This window comes from Capsicum annuum, chromosome 2, assembly GCF_002878395.1.
Source record: "Capsicum annuum cultivar UCD-10X-F1 chromosome 2, UCD10Xv1.1, whole genome shotgun sequence".
NCBI lineage: Eukaryota > Viridiplantae > Streptophyta > Magnoliopsida > Solanales > Solanaceae > Capsicum > Capsicum annuum.
The window spans coordinates 151,837,899-151,858,877 of NC_061112.1; the positions used below are offsets into that span (position 1 = coordinate 151,837,899).

General features: G+C 36.4%; 2 protein-coding genes across 4 annotated transcripts; one reads left to right on the forward strand and one right to left on the reverse strand.

Annotated features, from left to right (window-relative positions):
• Window positions 1-59: 59 nt before the first annotated feature.
• On the forward strand, window positions 60-3,916 carry LOC107860633 (peptidyl-prolyl cis-trans isomerase CYP38, chloroplastic; the record flags this gene model as incomplete). The annotated part of the gene is given in 7 exon segments (XM_016706054.2): window positions 60-386; window positions 911-1,201; window positions 1,290-1,489; window positions 2,183-2,418; window positions 2,545-2,687; window positions 3,210-3,281; window positions 3,384-3,916. Coding segments are annotated over 7 exon segments (1,350 nt in total). The 3' UTR covers window positions 3,612-3,916.
• A 1,244-nt stretch (window positions 3,917-5,160) lies between these two features.
• LOC107860634 (deoxynucleoside triphosphate triphosphohydrolase SAMHD1 homolog) lies at window positions 5,161-11,662 on the reverse strand. Of its 3 annotated transcripts, XM_016706055.2 has the most exons (20): window positions 11,479-11,662; window positions 11,238-11,386; window positions 10,468-10,505; window positions 10,211-10,233; window positions 9,176-9,282; window positions 9,038-9,089; window positions 8,863-8,947; window positions 8,184-8,274; window positions 7,482-7,520; window positions 7,222-7,289; window positions 7,065-7,127; window positions 6,905-6,960; window positions 6,751-6,824; window positions 6,525-6,617; window positions 6,342-6,443; window positions 6,164-6,244; window positions 6,000-6,091; window positions 5,842-5,857; window positions 5,622-5,732; window positions 5,161-5,527 (listed from the first exon to the last, which is right to left on the reverse strand). In XM_016706055.2, the coding sequence occupies exons 2-20, from the start codon at window positions 11,358-11,360 to the stop codon at window positions 5,426-5,428; spliced, it is 1,416 nt and encodes a 471-aa protein (XP_016561541.2). In that variant the 5' UTR covers window positions 11,361-11,386; window positions 11,479-11,662; the 3' UTR covers window positions 5,161-5,425. The 3 variants fall into 3 exon arrangements, with proteins under 3 accessions (XP_016561541.2, XP_016561543.2, XP_016561542.2); XM_016706057.2 differs by lacking the exons at window positions 10,211-10,233; window positions 10,468-10,505; window positions 11,238-11,386; window positions 11,479-11,662 and adding exons at window positions 9,493-9,564; window positions 9,667-9,682; XM_016706056.2 differs by lacking the exons at window positions 10,211-10,233; window positions 10,468-10,505; window positions 11,238-11,386; window positions 11,479-11,662 and adding an exon at window positions 9,667-9,746.
• Between the last annotated feature and the right edge of the window lie 9,317 nt (window positions 11,663-20,979).

Consider the following 20,979-nt stretch of genomic DNA (forward strand, 5'->3'; position numbering starts at 1 on the left):
ACTGTATATTACCTTATCAGGAGCATGAGGTTGACTTTGGTCTATAATATTTCCCAATTTTATCCTTATCCCTTTCCACTTTCCTCCTGTCCATTACACCAAATATTCCATATCAATTTCTCCATTATTATCACTTACACTTTGTCAATTTTATTTTCTGTCTTCTAGTTTTGGTTAACTTTGTAAATTATTTGTAAATTTCATCAATGGCAGCTTCTGTTTCCTGCCACTATTTTTCTTCCCCATTAACAACTTCTACCAAATCCATAAAGCCTAAACTCAATTACACCAATTTTGCACCTGCTCTTAGTAAAGGATCGATTCGTCATTCTGCTCCTTTATGTTCTTCACAACGTTCGGCTCCTCCTGAATTCCAAGAGAAAGAGGCAAGATCTATTACTCCCTTCGTTTCAATTTGTTTGTTTGGCTATGATCTGACACGAAATTCAAAAAGATAAAGAATACTTTTGAATCATTGTGGTCTTAAACTAAATATTTCTTTAATGTATTGAATTGTACGTCTTAAAACTTAGAATTAAAGAATTGTCTAAAATGGAAAGAGTTATATTTGTTGAATAGACTAAAAAGGAAATTAAGAAAACAAATTGAAACAGAATGAGTGCGTTGTTTTTTAATGGATGTTCATTTCTTCAAAATGAAAAAGTGGGAATGACTTGTAAGTTGGTTTAATATCAAAATGAGAAGTGTGAGAGTGATAATTATGAATTTAAGGGGACTTGGCAGCAAGTAAAATTAGAATTGTAAGTCCGCGGTGAAGCTCTGCAATGTTGATACTTAGTATAAACAAATTAAGTATTTGCATATAGTTTGAGCCGAATTCACCGCCTTAATTGTACATGTACTCGTGGGACTAGAAACTTATATATGTAGATTTTTCCTGAACCTGCAGAAAGATTGGTTCTTGTCATTGAAGAAATGTGCAGCTGCAGTTGCATTGTCAGTTAGTTTGATAAGTGGACTACCTGGATCGCAATGGTTGGGTCCTGCTCAAGCGAGCACCCCAGCATTGCCAGATGTTTCTGTATTGATCTCAGGGCCACCAATTAAGGATCCAGGGGCATTGTTGAGGTATGCATTGCCTATAGACAGCAAGGCAATAAGAGAAGTCCAGAAACCCCTCGAAGATATTACTGATAGTCTCAAGATTGCTGGTCTTAAGGCACTTGATTCTGTTGAAAGAGTAAGATGCCCTTTCCTTAGTTACTCCCACTTAAATCATTATGAGGTTTGCTAGATCCATAATGGTGGTTCGTATTTTAACTGTGCAGAATACAAGACAAGCATCACGAGCTCTCAAGGAAGGGAAAACCTTGATTGTTTCAGGAGTAGCAAAGTCAAAGGCTGATCACGCAATTGAATTGCTAAACAAACTAGAAGTTGGGTTAGGTGAGCTTCAACAAATTGTTGAAGACAGGAATCGAGATGCTGTTGCACCTAAACAGAAGGAATTGCTTAACTATGTTGGAGGGTAAGTATAGCTGGCTTAGTCTCCTTATGAAAAAGTATTGCTAGCTTAGTTTGCCTTGCTCTTTTGATTATCATTTTCATGCACCCTGCGGGTTGTAAAGAGGGATAAGGTGTCGGGCATTAATTTTCTGGTTGATGATGCATCAGTATGATGCTTGATTATTGCTTCACGTGCTAAATTTAACTTCACTTCAGAGTGAAAAGGAAGCCAATCATGAACAAACTTAGCCAGAAGTGTCTATTCTTCTGCCCCAAATATGTATTGGGTAGCCTAGTTTAGGCAAAGTCAATATCCATAGAAGTGTTGTATATTCTTCTATACTTAGTGGAACATTCTAAAAGAAAGGTGTCAAAACCTTTGTCCAAAATAAGTTTTTCTTCAGAAATTTTCAAAGCAATTGCTTTAGTAGAATTTGTGCCATGGAAGATCAGAAGTGTCATGGAGGGATGCATGTTTAAGCAGGCTACTTTTTTTTGGGTATTTTTGAAACTGGTAACTTAGCAGGCTACTTATCCTACTAGTTTTATTACCAGAATAAGAATTTTTGTTGGCTATGGACCAGTTCTACGAATAGAAAGTGAGGAGTCAGGAAAGCTTTTAAAAATGGTGAATTTCCAAAATTATGCCTTTCTCATTTAGAACCCTTCTCATTGACTGCAGCTGAGATCTTCGTGGGGCATTCGATTTCTGCAGTGTTGAAGAGGATATGGTGGATGGATTCCCATATGAAGTACCTGAAGAATATCAAAATATGCCTTTACTGAAGGGAAGAGCAACTGTGGATATGAGGGTCAAAGTTAAAGACAATCCCAACCTGGAGGAATGCGTATTTCGTATTGTTCTAGATGGCTATAACGCTCCAGTTACTGCTGGAAATTTTATAGACCTGGTGGAGAGGCATTTCTATGACGGCATGGAAATTCAAAGAGGTAAGCTTATGATGTTGCTCTGTTCTTATATGGAACCAATGGACAAATAAAGCTGTCCATACAACAAACAAGGAATTTTTCGACATGCATATCTACTTGAAACTCATTATTGTGGATGTTCTGCAGCGGATGGGTTTGTGGTCCAAACAGGAGATCCTGAAGGTCCGGCCGAAGGTTTTATTGACCCCAGTACTGAGAAAACCCGGACAATACCTCTAGAGATTATGGTGGTTGGTGAAAAAGCACCATTCTATGGAGAAACCTTAGAAGTAAGTCCATGAAGTTGTCATTTTGCTTCTAAATTTAACCTCTCAATGTCCAACCCCTGATCACTTATTTTCTTTCCAATTGTTCCGTAGAATCTATAAACAGTAAAGAGTGGACGTTGTCAGACAGGCTATTGTCATATGGAATTTAACCAGTTTCTTGTGATGGTCTTAGAAATTACCATAGACCTGTTATCGTCGGGAAATAGGTCACTTACATCACTATTTGAGCCGTTGCCTACAAATCTCACTCTTCCCATCCATCATCCATAGAGTAGGACTCCGTGGAAAGAAATGGATATATATACACTCAGCACTAAACTTTTCCTAGTTGAAAACACCACGGCAGCCTTAAATAAGAGCACCCGCACCCTCCATTATAGTAAAACTAGCCAAAATGCCTCTGGTGACACTTGATAAAGGTTTCATATTCCCCCAATCATGTTTGCCTTATGCCATGATATTCTTCTCTTTGCTCGTTATGTTCCTTCTGTAATTAATGAGGATCTGGCACAATTCCTACAGGAACTTGGTCTATACAAGGCTCAAACAAGACTCCCTTTCAATGCTTTTGGAACAATGGCCATGGCTAGAGAAGTGCGATATCTTGACTTTTGATGTTGCACCTGCTTATTTCATCTAACTTTATTTGATGACCTTTATATTTTCCTAGACTAATTTGATTATGGGTGCTTACAGGAATTTGAGAACAACTCTGCCTCAAGCCAGGTGTTTTGGCTGTTGAAAGAAAGTGAGCTGACTCCTAGCAACGCCAATATATTGGATGGTCGATATGCTGTGTTCGGTTATGTGACAGAAAATGAGGACTTTTTGGCAGATCTGAAGGTGGGAGATGTGATAGAATCAGTACAAGTTGTGTCTGGCCTCGATAATCTTGTGAATCCAAGCTACAAGATTGCTGGTTAGACGATGTCGTTTGAGTGACGAATCGTAGGAATTAAGACCTGCATTGGGTTGTTCACAAAACTCTCTGAAGAGCATATTCTTATCTTCATCATATTATATTCAGCTATTTCAGTTTCTTGCTTTAAATTTCATCTCAAGATTGGAGTAAAATAATCTGAATCCTCATATTAAGCCAAAAAGGTATACCATTTACCTTCCACTCAATTCACTGCAATAATTTGTGAATACTGAAACATCATCACTCGTGGTATTCTTAAATTTTATTTTATGAGTAAGGAAGAATGAAAATTTCATTTGTAACCTCTTATCAATATGTTACAAATTTGAATTATTTCTTTTATTTTTTTGTTTTTAAGTTAAAGGTTTGACTTCACTATGTTACTTGAGCTAGATTTCACTCATATTTCTTCCACAACTGCCTTAAAAGACAAGACGTCCTATTTAATTCAACTTTCGAGAAAACTAATCTTAGATCTCTTTCGTCGTTTATAACTATTCAGTTGGACTGTCAATTCCATTTTCAAGGTTGAATATCCTATTTAGAACTTAGACAATTACTAATATTATAGATACTAGCTGATCATAGATCTCTACATTGGGTTAAATACCACTCGAGCATCAGAATTTGGCTAGTGCTCAGCTTTCATGAAGATTGCACAATCTAGTCATACACAAGTACAAATATGTTGCAAATTCACCTTCCACTCTGTCAAGAGCAAAGCATTTGCAATATGGATGAAGAATGTGCAATACTTAAACTTGAGGCAGAATGGGAGATACAAAAACTTGCAATTTGGTAAAAAGTTGGGTAAAAACCGATGTTTGCGATCGCGACCAAGATGTGGCGACACTTGGTCTGGTCCGCTCAGTCGCGTACGCGGGTGCATCAGCTGGAAACTTGAAGAGTGGATGATTTAGCAGAGCATTTAGAAGATAGGTAGTACACGAATTCAACAAGATGATAAGACCACTAATTATCATTAAGGATGTGGCTGGTGAACATGGATTAGATGATAATGATGAAGCTAGTAACAAATAAAAATGTATATGCAATGATAGTACTAATAGTAGGTTTTACAAGAAAATAATGAGTGATATTAAAATAAATATTATTAAGACTGATTGTAGTAGAGATAAAATATTTGGTAGAACTAAATTACCTGGTTAGAATATTTTGATCATATGGAGAGAGAGAGATTGGTTATCTTTTTATGGTATTTTCTTTTAGGAAAAGAGTATCCTAATTTATGGTAAACTAATAATTTGTTATAGCATTCAAATTAGGATTATAATTACCTCTTCTGATTCTTAAAACTGCTATATATGTAAAAGAAACTTTTATTTATGTAAATATTAAAAAAGTACTACATACTATTTATCTTGCTAAATCTTAAAAACTAGCTTACCACGAAAATTTCAAAAGTAGTACTTATCACGAAGAGAAGTGTTGTTCTTTCATTCAAAAACTAAGCAAATAAACAAACTTTAGGCACATCAAATCCTCTTTAACATATATTCACTAACCACTGAGTAGGAAGAGAAGGTATTATGGAAGAATGCGCCTCTGCAATATACAGAAGTCAAGAATCTATTTTTCGAGTAACGTTTCGATACATAAAATTATTGAGAGTACTGCAAGGATATTATCAAATCGAGTAAAGGGTAGCAACTTTCTACAAAAACTCTTATATAACTATTGAGAGTGTCAATTAGACTTCTGTACAAATTGGCAGAAATATGTAGTTGCTTGAGATATACTACAATCAAATATATCTACTGTAGAATATATTTCGTAGTGATGACCGGGGTAAATATCATATACGGCGTTTTTTCTTCTCTGGTGTTGCATGAACCTGTGCTTTTATTCCATAAGTCTTTAACTGGAAATTTTCAAATGCGTCAGAAATAGGTTCCACCTGAAAATTTGAGTAGGATACAAAGAAACTGAGATCAGACTTAATGGAGAGGAGGAATACAAAAAATAAATGCCAAGTCTTTATCTGGACAGACCAGGTGGGGCTTTTTGGAGTACACTCTCACAATCATATCTTGATATGATGATGGCAGCAAGTGGCTGATGCGATCTTCAGGTATAGAGAACTTCTCGTCACTTTCATAATCCTGAATTCCAATCAAATCATCAAGAGTGAGGCAAGAAAGATGAAAGACAGACGAGAAATGTAATTGAATAGGTTTTGATGTTCAAACTTATACAAGCCATAGTATATACCTTGAAAAAATGGATACTGACAGAGGCAACACATCCAACCAGCATACAAAGAAAAACAAACAAAACAAATTGAAAGGTTCAGAATATTAATAAAAGTGAAGGAGGGGGATAGAGAAATCCCGTGCAAGAACTATATGGGGTAACCTATTTTGACAAACCTTTCAAGTGGATTATGCCTCCCCTGAGTCAGATCTATCATGACATTGCTCACAGCAACATCCTCTTCACTAAGTCTCTCGCTGCTACTTTTCTGTAAGATTAATGACCATTACCATAGAACTACTAAAAGACACAAAAACAGAGACCACTATATGTTAGCTACCTGCGAGCAGACAATATCCTGTGCCGTGACATCCTTGAAATACTCTATTTTGTCTCTTGGGACAACATACTCATTACAGAACTGCAATGTGCAGAAGCAAGAATTGACTAGAAACTTCAAACGTTCCATAACAGTCATATAACCAGCTTAATCAACACCCATTAGATAATCTCTGTACCTGGTACAAATCTCTTCTTCGAACGCGGAGGATCAAATCCCTAGATTCCTTCAATTCTGGATCTGGAGCAGTCTCAATGGTTTTTAAAATGGTGTCGTCTATCTACTTCCACATACACAGACAAATTAATTTCATGGTTCCGTGAATTAAGTAGATTTAAGCTAATAAAAAGGTCATGCCTACCTTCCAGTATTGAGAAGGATGCTCTATATGGGAAGCTATGTGTAGATAATCATTTGCTTTCACTAGTGCATCTACAACCATAAGCTCAATTGCCTATACAATGATGGGATAACAAGTTGAAAGCCTCCACATACACTTATAAATGACATACAAAATGATGGCTTCCACAATTCAGATAAGCTGGTCAGAGAATCAGTGCACAATTTCGTCAAAATTAGTTATGTACCTTCACTTTAGCATGGGTATAAACAGTTCTGTGTAGATCAGCTCGTGTGGCAAATAACTTGTGAATGGTTAAATCTGAGGATTCATCCACACAAATAATAAGACCACAAGTCAAACAAAATAAATAAAAATCCTGGTAAGACTGAAGTACTAACAATCTTTGGCTCGATAGCATATCTCGTCTCCCAGGACTCTCATTGTCTCCATTAACCTACAGAATATGAAGCCAGTTTCATAGTAAAGAATTGTTTTTTCTTTCTCAGACATTTGGGAAAAGATGCCGCGTAACAATAACCAAGAAGATGAAAGAAAGACCTATGGAACTGAAAATTGCATCCTAGAGCACACGCTCGGGTATCTCGGACGATGTAATCAAACCTGCAAACCAATGAAAGCCTCATTCAGTGAAAACTGGAAAAAAAAAGGTCAGAAAAAGAAAAGGTGAGAATAATCTATGGTTGAGAAAACCAACTTGTCTACATCGATTCCATTTCGACCATTTGCCACAATATCATATAAGAACTGCTTCTCCCTTGAACTCTACATATCAATCAATCAAATTGAAACAGTGAACAAGTTTCAAAATTGGAATATGATGTGAAAAGATGAGCATAAAAAGTTAAAAGTTCCAGATTGAAGTGAAATGCATGTCAAATGAAGACAGTCAAATTGCAAGAATCATATTTTTTTTCCTCCTGGTAACTGTTGTGTTCTGGAAAGCAAAAGACTTACTTTTGTCAACGCAAGCTTGGAACTAGCAAGAATCATTTCCTGTCAAATATAGATACCAAAAAGTCATGGTTAACACGTTTCCTGCTTACAATTTAAAGAAGTTTTATGATCACTTGTGGCATGTACAAATCAATCGGCTTTTAACTGCATGAAAAACAATATCACGTATGAATGGTGAATAACTTCATTATCTCAACCAACATAGTTATAACTTGGTCGTAGAATTCATTTACTAACATCTGACATCAGCTACCACTGAAAAGCATTGTGAATAAGAGCATGCAAATAAGCAAAAGCTTTTTCTTTACTAGTAGCTCAAGAGACTTAATGAAAAAAGCTATTCCTGCAGGTTTTAGTTCCAAAAATACAAATTCTCTTTCAGCAAATAGCTGAAATCATCCAAAGTTCCAAACTTGTACCATACTTGAGTAGCACCTTGATTCAAATTGCTTTTGGAGACACTACGAGTTTGCACAAATACTATATATATTATAAGCAAATGAACATTCTCATCTCATATGATGTCAGATGCACCTTATAAGTGGTGGAGCATAAACATGTGAAAGAGATCAAGAGTCTAGCACTATTTCTTATCCATAAGTTTGAACTTGATAAACACAATTTTCTAAGCCAACAAAGATTGGATTTGGGCATAGTTGCGATGAACCTAAAGGTAGCATAAATCAAAATATTTCATCTTACCTTGACCTTTTTAATGGTTCCTGAACCGATATCAATATGATGCTCATCAACAATGTGATCAATCATATCCACAGACATTTGTTCATGAGACCTGATATACAACGTAAGACAAGGTCATTAATATGCATTATGCCATAATAATGACATCCCCTCATTAAGAGTGCAAGAAGCTTCAAAGAGACTTGAACAGCAAAAATATTAAGACAGTTAACTATAAAGATTTTCTCAATATCTGCACATCAAGCTACAGGGAAGAGCAGACATGAAGAGTTGGAAACCGATACAAAAAATCAGCATATATCAAGGTCCTCCACCATGATAAGTTATAAATTTAAGATTTCCACCACATAACGCTTGCTATAAGCATAACTTTATTTCCTGTGATTAAGGGGTAAAATTGTCCAACTAGTTCGGGGTTGAGCCTTAAGATTTCATCCAAGAAGGCAAAATATGAAAGCATTCCTGCTCTAAAAAAGTAAAATCTATTTCTTTCTCATTTGATTACTTCAAGCCCTACTAAAAGTAAGAATCTTCAGCTAAGATCGAGCATGTTGCAGAGAATTAGAAATGTAAAAACTTCAATTCTTATTAACCAAGAAAAGTCGAACAGCATAAGTATGTGACATATATCTTTGGGGGGTATTTAAATAACAGAACTCATTCCACATAAAAGAATTACCAGTCCAATCCAGTGCAAACTTGAGGAAGAAATTCACGTTCAAACAAGTGACTAAAAGGTCCATGTCCAATATCATGTAGAAGACCTAAGAAATTCAACCATAATGGAAGGGAAGCATCATTTGTTCTGCATTAGGCAAGAGCAATCCATGCACAAGGCATTCCATATCACTTACCAGCAAGTTTCACTGTTTGTATATCAAAGTGATCAATTCCAAGCTCCATTCCCTATAAAAAGGAACACTAGGATTAAATGACAACCCTCAGGTAGTATCAAGTTGAGAAACCATAATAAATCGAGTACAAATTCATACTTGATGGGTTTTAAGCTTATGGACAGCTTCGTTGGCAAGCCAATAGACTCCAAGGGAATGCTCAAATCTAGAATGCACTGCTCCTGGATAGACCATGTGTGCCACACCTTAAAGTGCAACCAAGAGGTCATATCAGTAACAAATTCAAGCCACTACCAGGCTGCTAACTCTTAAAGTTACAAGGTTTCCATCAACATTGAGCATAAAAGTAACTCAGTAAGAGCCAGTGACTGCATCAGATATTGAGTGGAAGATGAATGAATTTAAACTTCTCAAACAGATAATACTAATCTTATTTTAATAGAAGATGAAATTACCAATTAAGTAATAGGATATAATCTTTTTGTAACTTGCATCTAGGATTATAGGCCTTGGGCTTGCCTCCGTTTCTGCAAGAGGTTTGTATTGGAGATATGCATGCAGGCTTTAAAAGCTAATTATGAGTTCTTAAGTCATTGGTTACATGAACATCCAGAATTTCGATAACCTACATAGCATATGTCTTCATAAGACACCAAGAAACAAGAGATCTTGCAATTTTCATAAGACCTTACGGGGATCCCACGACAGCCTGAAATGCAAACACAAATCAGATACCACTAAATTTGAAACAGACTATTTACATTTAGCAAGTGTGCAATAGATACATTCTTCAGGGGCATCGAGTGTCAAGGCTATTCAACAAGTGAAGCTGAAAGTTGCAGATAGTTTCAGAGCACATTTAAGTGGCAGGGATAGTTATCAAATTTATTATAGGTTTCGCTAACCAAAAATCACTTACATTTAGACTAAAATATTATACAGGCTACTTGTGTCTTTTATGGCATCCCACATTTTAATAGTAATAATTTGCAATATGAAAGAACTAATATTTGGGATGCCAAGAATTTCAGTGGACATGTAGATGATAGATGGCAAACTTCTTCAAATCACACAACAAATTCCATATATAATCACAAAGCTAAAATTTGATGTTCTAGCTTAAACCAGCTTGCGACTACGTATGAAAATAAGGAACAAGGACAAGTAACTTACCTAGTTGTTTAAGTTCACGAAGCCTGGAAAGCAAAAGAAAAAACAGTTTAATAATTCTAGTTAAATCTCTCATGAGGAAGTGTTGAAAAGACAAACAACGAAAAAACAAAATAATAGATAACCATCGGGTCATAGGCAGATAACAGCCAATATGAATACAAATACTCAGACAAAGTGCATATATTTACAATCAGCATGCAATGAACTGAGATATACTACTACTACTACTAGTAGAAGTACATGATAAGGTAACTTGCCTTTGAAATTGTTCTGTGTCAATGAACTTCAAGTAGAGCTGCAAAGCTCAGAAAAGATTAAACTTTTAGCACTTTGTAAAAATGTCACAACAAGAAGTTAAAAACATGTTAAGAATGGTGAAAAATAAGAGTGTGGATATGGAATCCGATAAGAAGAGGTAACCATCGCCCCCTAGTATCTCTTTTTCCTGGTAAAGACTCGCACACTAAAAAAATTAAACACTCGTGAATAACTTCTCCTTCATCTATTGGATAAATACATGGTTTAGCCTGAAGGCTGAAGGAATGCTTCACAGGTTAACCAAGGTTAATGTCGGAAAATCTTTCCACTCAATCCAAGAAAAACAAACTTATGAATTTTGACCTCGACAAGCATCATGAATGAAGTAAGAAACCATCTTGGTCTTGTTAATTATTATGGTCACCAATGAGCAAACTTTCATTAATCAAAAAATCGAAATCTAGTCATACGCGTTCTAAGTAACTTTTTTATTTCTACAACAAAAACTTATGAAATTCAAAATAGTTCTGAACTCTCAGTCGACAGTTGTCAATGTTGGCTAATATTCGAATACAATTTCCCCAATGACTTACCCATAGAAAACCCGTGGATAACAAAAATTTATGAATCTCATCTATTCCAGTGTCAGTTATCAATTTTTCACGATAACTTACCACAGAAAACTACAACATACACACACATTGCATATTGCTCTTAGCAAAAAAAAAAACTCAAAATATAAAGAGTGCAAGTAAAGTAGCGGACATACGGGATCAATATAGATGTTGCCGTGTACGTTATCATGGATTTGCTTAGAGAATCTGAGATCTTGAGGAGAAGTGAAATTGAAATTGGAAGAGAAAGTGAGTTCTTCATTTGAAAAAGCTCCCATACTCTTCGCTTTCTACTTTACCCACTCTACACAGCCAAAAACAGAACAACGGGAAATTGCAAATGAATAAAAACCTAACAGTCGGTTAGAGTAATTGGGAAAGCGTGGGTTTACATACCTTATGAAGAGAAAAAGGGAGAGAGTATATTTGATTTTGCAGGAAAATGGGAAGGGAATGTGTGGAGTGGTGCCGCCAAAGTCTCTTTATTTTTCAATTACTATTTCCCAATTCTCTCTTTTATTTTAAATTTCTATTCTATTCTAACTTGCTGCCGCAACAAGCGACACACACCGTCCACTAGGGAATATGGGGCCACAGTGGAGCCAGTAAGCATTCGCCACAAACAATTGGGTTTATTGTTTTTGGTAAATTAGGTGCACTTAAATAGCCGTAACGAAAGGTATGAGTTACAAATCCAAGTCTAGCTAGCCTGGGTTAATTACAACAAAAGGGCAGTTTTGCTCAATTAGTATTTGAGCATTTCTTTTGATGGATCTTTCAAAAAATGTTCCTCGCATATCTGCTCTCAATTTCTGTAGAGCATACACAGGTGGAACTTGCAAAAGATTTGTTTTCTTGAAGCTGTTGGAGGATGCTCCATGTTTGGCTAGTTTGTCGGCCACTTGATTTTATTCTCTAAAACAGTGTTGGACTATTGGTGACCCTGCTTCCCTCAGCTTTGACCTGCATAGATTAACAATACCATCATACTGAACATTTCCATGTTTTAGCATCTGCAAAACTTCTAGTGAGTCAGTGTTGATTACAATAGGTAATAAGCAGTGGTGGATAGCAATAGTTAAGCCTACCTTGAAAGCAAGAAGTTTCATTTGATTATCAGTAGCATAGAGGTAGCTTTGGTTAAAGCCCAACCTCCATTCACCATTGTGATTGCGAATAATCCCACCAATACCCCCTCTACCTGGATTGCCTAAACAAGAACCGTCTACTTTAAGTTTATAGTGGTTCAACGGTGGAGGGGTCCAGTTGATGTAAATGGTAGTCTTGGAAACTCTGTGATGGTGTTTGTTACTAAAAAGATTGTATTCAATCGCTTCATTGTAGGCCTGTGAGAAGGAAGGAATGACATTGTTTTGGTGGAAGAAGTTATGGTTCCTGGTTTTTCAGATTGTCCAAAGGCAATTGGGAATGATTTCGTGCCAAAGGAGCATATGGTCGAAGGTTTTATGCTTTGGGTCCTCCACGCATCTGTCCAGTTAGTGTTGGAGAAGGTGGGGAGGCTACAAGTAAGAGAGTAAGCAACTTTATTGAAAGTTTCCGCCCAAATTGCATTGGTGAAGGGGCATTTGAAGAATAGGTGATTGGAATCTTCAATGTTGGCATTGCAATTCTTACAATTGGGGTTTATGTCAAGGCCTTTCTTAGCAAGATTTAGCCCTGTTGGAAGTTTATCATGATGAAGAAGCCACATGAAAACTTTAATCCTTAGGGGGTGGGGAGGTGCCAGATCCAGTTGAAGGAAGTGTGAGAAGTAATCAAGTTGTTGGTATTGTGGGTGATCAAGTGCTGGTATGCACTTTCGGAGAAGAAGTTTCCTTTACCATTGGTAGCCCAAACTGGGGTGTCTAAAGCTACTTTGTTGCTAGGAAAAAAAAAGTTTTTCATGTGGTTTATGAGGTCCTGAGGAATGACCATGGAGATGTTGTCAAAATTCCATGAGCCATGGTGCCAGACTTGGCTGAGCTGAACAGTTTCATCCGAGTTGCTAAGGGGGCCATAGATAAGTTTCCTAAGGAGTTGGATGTTGGGAATCCACCTGTCATACCAGAAGAGGACTCTGGAGCCATCCTTAATAGCCCAAGTTGAGATTTCTTTGCATCTAGCCCAGCCTTGACAGATATTGTTCCAAGTCTTAGAGGTATTGGAATGACATACCATGCCCTCTTGGCTATGTTTGCCTCTCAGAACCTTGACCCAAAGGCTATCAGACTGGTGCAAGACTCGCCAGGCTAGGCTCATAAGAAGGGAATTATTCTTGAAGAAGGCTTTTGGATGCTAAGACCCCCTTCCCCTTTAGGAAGAGTCATATTTTTCCAGGAGATCATGTGCATTTTGCTTTTCTCATTTGTAGACCCTCAAATGAAGTTCCTCAGGATTCTACCAATATGGTTTAAAATTTGCTTAGGAATAGAGATGTGTTGCATGATATGGTTGGGAATGCTGCTGAGAGAAGCTTTGGCTAGAATGGTTCTACCAGCCATGTTGAGGAACCTAGTTTTCTACCCTCCAAGTTTGGTGTTTAGGGAGTTTAAGATAAAATGGAAGTCCCTATTCCTGGGCTTGGAGTGAAAGATGGGAAAACCAGGTATTTCCCAAGGTCATCCTTGGGTTCAATGTGAAGAAGTTGGTTTTTTTGTTGGTGGGAACAGTTATTGGAAAAATCCACCTTGGATTTTTTGTTGTTAACCCTTTGGCCAGAGTGATAAGAAAAACTTATGAGAAAATCATTGATAATCCTACAGTTTTTTTCATCCGCTCTGGCTATAAGGATTATATCATCAGCAAAGAACTGGTGGGAAATCCTGGGGCCCTTTATACTGATTGAAATTGGATCTCATTTGAGTAGGTCAACTTCATGATCAATCCTTCTAGAAAGGAGTTCCATGCTTAAGATAAAAATATAAGGAGAGATGGGATCACCCTGTCTGATTCCCCTGGAAGGTTTGAAAAAGGTGGTCTTGCCCCCATTTATGAGGATAGAAATGGAGGAGATGGAAATGCAAGACATGATGAGCCTGATGAGATTGGTCGGAAAGTTAAAGAAGTGTAAAGCCTGCTTTATAAAGGACCACTCAATCCTATCAAAAGCTTACTCAAGATCAACTTTAGCATCATGTTAGCTTTCTTACCCCCCCATCCTGGCGAAGTAAATGATGTATTCTTGGACAATTATGGCATTGTCAGAAGCTCTTCTCTTGGAAAGAAAGCTAGTTTGGGAATTACTGATGATATCCCCTAAGTGGATCTTAATTCTATTGGCAATAATCTTGGTTATGATCTTGTACTGAGTGTTGCAAAGCCCAATGGGTCTGAAGTTCCTTAGTTGAGTGGCATTTTTGCATTTAGGGATCAGACAAATATAGGTAGAGTTCACCTTTACATTTATAGCAAAGGAAGAGAAGGTTTGTCTACAAAATTGTACAATGGAAGGTTGAAGGATATCCCAGTATTTCTGGTAGAAGAGAAAGTCCAAGCCATCAGGTCTATGGGCCTTAGTGGGATGGAAAGAAAAGATAGCTCTTTTAATTTCCTCCAAGCTAGGAATGGCATCAAGGTTTGGATGGGAATCAGAAGGTAGGGACCCCTTGTATGAAGGGTTTTTTTGAAAGTTTTGATAAGAGAGGGAGTGTTCAGAGGTATAGAGATGGTGGTAGAAGTTAAGAATAGTGGAAGAAATATCTTAATGAGAGTAGTGCCAGATACGCGTGCAAGTCCCGATGGATACCCAAGTTAAAAACACGATAACCATTGGGAGCCACCAACAACCTTTTCACTATGAGGGGAGATGGTTTTCTCTGTAACTTGTGTGGAAGGTTGGGACACATCAGGAATAGTTGTCCTAACCTGAAAAATGACGCGCCGAAGCAAACCATTGACAAAACATATCTTGACGAAGAATCAAAAGAAACAAAAGATCAATGGACCACGTTAACCTTCAGGAAATCAAGAAGGAACCACACAGCCAAAGACGTCAGGCCCGTGAAACCATCCGTATCGGGCTCAGGTAAGTCATCTTCCTCTTTTGACAAAGCTGCCAGGAAAAAAAAGGCGATTTTCACCGAAATCCTACCCCAAGGCAAAACTATTGGATCCCTCTATCCATCGGCCCAAAACCACGCCTCCACCAGTGGATTAGGTTTGCTTAATGGCCCAACTCATCATAAGCCCAATAGGGAGCCCACGACTTCACGAGAGAACAACTTAGGTTTCTTAGAATTGGACTTTACAAATAATACCAACAAAGTTGGGCCCTGGCCCAAACAACAGTCCGAAAAAGTCCACAACACCTCCCCTTTGGGAATAGGGGCAAAGTAAGCCATGACAGTCTTGTCAAAGACTTTTGAGACTACTAAGTCCTCATCTCTTGTTGACTTCAACCCCCCTTAGGAAGTCATAGAAAGAGAAATAACACTCGAAGCCTTAAGAGAGAACAATACAAAAATGAAGAGCATCCTGGCATTTCTGAAGGCCCCAAGAACAGACGTGGAAACTCTAGGAAGGCCGATTCATCTAACCTTCGAAGATGTCATAAGCGAAATTTCTATAATTGTTATACCATAGAACCTGATAACCCTCGACCTGGAAGTTGTTCCCCCATCCCCCAGGACTGAGAACTTTTACAAGACAAAGATGTCACCCCTCTCGAGGAAGAGGAAGAGACAGGAGGAGGGGACCTCAGCCCAGGAAAAGAGCAAGGAGGTAATGCAGGATCTTACACCCCCAACCTTTTATGATGAATTGTATAATATGGAACACTAGGGGAGCTAACAGTGCAGAATTCAAAAGGCACTGTAAAGTCATGGTTGATCTCCACAAACCTCTCATTCGAGCCCTTTTGGAAACCCGTATGGGTGATCATAACCAACTTGCTGACATGCTTAGTTTTGCAAAGAAAAATTAATACCCGGCAGTTAGAAACTCTGGTGGCATTGCCATCATGTGGAATGATCACAACATCACCATCAATGATATCAACATCTCCTCTCAAGGTATTCATGTTACTGTGCAGGTTAGTTCTCCTCTCTCTACCTGGTTCTTCAGCGCTATCTATGTAAGTAATTATCCTGAGGAGAGGAAGACTCTATGGAACCAGCTAATGACCTTTGCTAACGTCATAATGGACTCTCCTAACAATACCTGTCTGGTGGGGGTTTTAACGAAATCCTTAAATAATCATCTGGGAAGTTTGGGGGCAGCTGCATCAACCATAATAGAACTACTCTTTTCTGGAACTGCACTAACCACAGTAATCTGATTGACGTAGGGTTTAAAGGAAGCAAATACACTTGGTCCAATAAAAGGTACAAGAATAAAGGTTCCCTGATCCTTGAAAGATTGGATAGGTGTTTAGCAAACAACTCCTGGATTGATCTTTTTCCTAAGGCTTCTGTAACCCACCTGCCCAGGATCCATTCTGGCCACACCCCTATGTTGGTCAATATCTCCAAACGCCATTTTATTTTCTCTAAACCTTTTATAATAAAAACCATCTGGTGTTCCCACCCCACCTTCCCAAAAATGGTTAAAAACTCTATCTAGGGAAACTCTGATCTTACTCAGGCCACTACCAAATTTCAACCCATCATCACCTCCTGGAATAGAGAAACCTTTGGGAATCTCTTCCATAAAAAAAGGAAACTCCTTGCAAGAATTGAAGGTATTCAGAAGTCTGAGGAATACCCCTTTAGCTCCTTTCTCCACAACCCTGAACTCCAGCTTTCAAAGGAGTACAGTGAACTCCTTAGACAGGAGCAGGAATTCTGGAAGCTTAAGTTCAGAATTAACTGGCTCACTGATGAAGAACAATTGGGTTTAGATGCGGAGTGTTTTTGCTGTTTAAGCTATTTCCTTCTTCTTTTTATTCGAAAAAGATAAAAAAATATTTTTAAATATTTATTTTTGAGTTAAAAAAAATAAATAATAAGCTAAAAGGTTAAAAGTCAAAAGTCTAGATGAGCTATTTTTAAGTATAAGTGAAAGTAATTACATAAAATTCCTTCATTCTTTCTCTCTCCCGATTTTGAGAAAGATACTCATACACCTGGTCAATCCTCATACAATGTTGGAATGTATGATAAAGTTAATTAGGCTATATTTAAGAAAAGATAAATCTGATAATATCAATATGTTCCTTAATTCAAGTCATTAATTACTCAACATTTATTGATGTATTATTAAATATGGTAGCTAAAATTTAAATTAAAAAAATATGTTAAACAACACATTAAATTTTCTTCTTTGTTGAATTGTGTTCAATGAAAAAAAAACTTCTACTACTTTCTTTAGTTCTTAGAAAAATCAATATGAACATAGGACAGTGTTCCAATACATATTTTAATAGAAATTGCAATTGTCGTATTATAGTTGTTGACACCCAATTTTGACTCGCCCTTTTTCCTTCTAATTACTTTTTCGATGTTTCTTGGACCTAAATAATTTTCAAAAAATTAAATAAAATAAGATTCGTATTTTTGTTTCTATTTCTACAAGTTTTTATAAAAAGAGAGTTTCTTTTATTTATAAAATTATTTTAATTAAATATAATTAAATATTTTGACATCAAAATCACAAATATATATCTTTGATAGTCATATGCGCATCCTTTCTAACTTTATTTTTTGAAGATAATATTGTGACCATATATGTATATCTTTACTACATAAAATATATTTTAAGATGTACATATACTTTTTATATTCTTGATCTTTACGTATATTTTATTACATTCTTATTTCTACACACACATACACACACACACACACATACACATATATTGTTAATATTAAATCACAAAAATATTAAATTGGACACTTTAAGAATTATGTTTGTAATTTATATATGTTAAAACTAAAAAATAATTTTTAAGATATCAGGGAGCACCGATAGATTTAATTTCAGAAAAAAAAGAGCATTCGTGCTAACAATAGTCAAGTTTCATTTTTATTTTTTCACCCAAGCCCAATTCTTATTTTATAAATTTCAACCAAGAGCCTGAAAATTAACCCAAAACTCAATATAATTTCTATGTCCGCTTCGTCACTCTGCCTTAACAGATGAAATTTAACCTGATTCGTCGATTTATTTTGAATCCGAGGGATCCCAAAATTTTCAAATATTTTTATATATGTAGATATATAATTTATTATTTATTTATTTAACTGTCTCTTATTTATGTATTTATTCTTCTTTATTTCTTTTTTTTTAAATTAAATTCGAACTATCCGACCGGATCGAAAAAAAAGTCTTTTTAAAACCAACCTTTCACATATTTATTCGTATATGCATAGATTTTTTTCTATTTTGTTGCTATTATTATTTTTAAGGGCAATCTCTTCGAAATCGTTCGATCAAAAGATCGTACGAATCAAAACCAGTTCAAAAATATCTGACTAGCACAGATTAATCTAGTTTTTTTTCAATCCGAGGGTCCCAAATTTTCAAATGTTTATATATATTTGAACGGATCAGAAATTAATCAGTTTTAAATATATTTTTCATATATTTATTTATATATACACATATAAATATTTGTATTGTTATTATTTTGAAATGGTATTTTAGGACCGTCTGATTAAAAAATCGGATGAATCAAGATTGGTCAGTATTTTTCAAACAAGTGCATTAAATGCACACTTACCACGCGTTTGTCAAAGGGACAGATAACAGTATGCTTTTCCAGAAAACCTATTGATACATCTCTTTCCTTTTCCCAAAACAACAACAATGGCTTCCCTTTCTCTCCTCCTCCTCCTCTCCACCTATCTCCTCCACCCCTCGAACCAGAAAACCCCAAACCGCCGTTGCCTGCATCCATGGCAGACGTGGCTGCTGCTACACCTACGAGAATCTCCCCAAATCAGCCCCTCCAGCTCGTAAATCATCCAAGAGCAGAAAAATCAGTGCTAAATCTGTATAACAACGGAAAAAGGAGTCAAATCTCCATTTAATGACCTGAAAAAAAAAAAAGATTTATGGCAGAACTTCGTATCAATTTTCAAATCAAGTCTTCTTCTCATTAAGAGAGCAACAAAAATCAATGAAAAAAAAAAGATTTTTTTTTAATTTGTCTTTAGGGGAAATTTGAAAGAGGTTTCTGAGATAGAAGGGGTTTGAAATTTAGAAGAAAAAAGAGTTCCGAGGGTTTTCGCTTCCGTTTTAGAGTGGTTTTCCGAGTTGGTCACTACCCATCACTCATTTTGATTTTGGTTCTAGAGTAAGTATTCTTCGGGTTGGAGTTTAATCGTTGGAAACCCCTTGACGTTAAAAGTCCGAGTTTGCTGCACTCCAAAAGGTGCGAAATTCACCCCTTGTCGTTTCTTTGTTGACATCTTCTCTTCGTCATTTTTTTTTATTGTCTGTTGAATGCGAGATTCATTTTGATTTCGAGTTGTGGGTTTGTTGTTAGCCTGATCCTGCAAGTAAAAGACATATTTTCTTTTAATCAAAAAGATCATTCGGCGTTTGAACGCGTGAATTTATAGATATACAAGTGTACATGTTTATCCTGTTTGAGAATTTTTTTGGGTGAATGCTGATAGGGTATAACTTTATCTACGTGGGTGTGTAAGTATGAACATGGCATTTTCGGGTTTAAAGCAAAGAGTTGATAATAGTTGCTCGTGGATTCGCAAGTATATTGTCGTTGTTCATTCGCTGAAAATCAATATATATTTTCGCCTCTTTTAATCCATCGATTTCAAGAGAGGCTATTTTGCATCCTAAGTAGGAATTCCCCCCTTGTTTTGCTTAAATTTCATTACTAATCTTATTTCGGCTGCGTAATTTGTACTTCTCTTAAACTTTGTCGCCTTTGTGGATTGGAAAATGAAACAGTGGAAATAATAATTGGGAGTTTTGAAATTACTTCATATGAATGAATATATAAGTTCATTGACCGTGTGCTCCCATTTTGATTTTGAAAATTCCCTTGTGCGAATAAATGGGTTTGTGAGCATGTTCATTGACTTTTTTGTTCTTGAGTAGTATTCTGAATTCATCTCAAACATATGTTCTATAATTAGGCTTCATCTAAAACAAAAGATTGCATACGCCTCCCTTTCTCCGTTATACCTTGTGTCCACATTTTGATTCTTTAATGATTAAAATATTGATTTCTCTTCGGGTGTAATAACAAGAGGTATTAGGTGATAGTATAGAAATAATAGTCATCATGATACCAATAAGATTAGCATCAATTGGTTTCTTCTGGTCATTTGGATGCATTCATGTATTGATCTTTTTTTATCATTTGTTTGACCAAAGTATCAACATTTTCTTTTTCAAGAGTCATGTGATGTTGTCTTAGTGCAAGCCAAATTATTATGCATTCTGGAATGGATTTGTACGTGTATGCAACTTAAGCCCTCAATTTTCTTCGACCGGGATGGTTTTATCTATATGATTCATATTTTGATTAATTCTTTAAACGATTTTTTTAATCTTTATCTTTTTTTGCTGCATGTAAATTCGGGAGTTGGGAGTTTCGCCACGGGACTCGTCTCGACCCGACTAATCGGGTCAACCGCTATAGGATTGTCCGCCTTCAAAGTCTATGCCGTTAGGGATTGGTCCCTCCTTAAGGAACTTGGCCGTGTCTAACCTTTGCTCTCTCTATATTTCTTATCATTGTTATCTACTCTGCTGACTCTGTATTTACTCAAATATTCACTTGGTATGAATTGTTCGGTGTTGAATGAACCTTGTATTCATTTGATTTTGTTTTGCTCTAATTGTCTAGGATTGATTTCATTAGCTATTTCTACCTAAAATGCTAATTTTAGTATAAAAAACGCCTCTTGAAAAGTGTAAAAACTGTAGTTTATTTTTTTGTGCAGATTTTTAAGATAAAAAATATTGTTTCCCTAGGCTTTAAGGTGT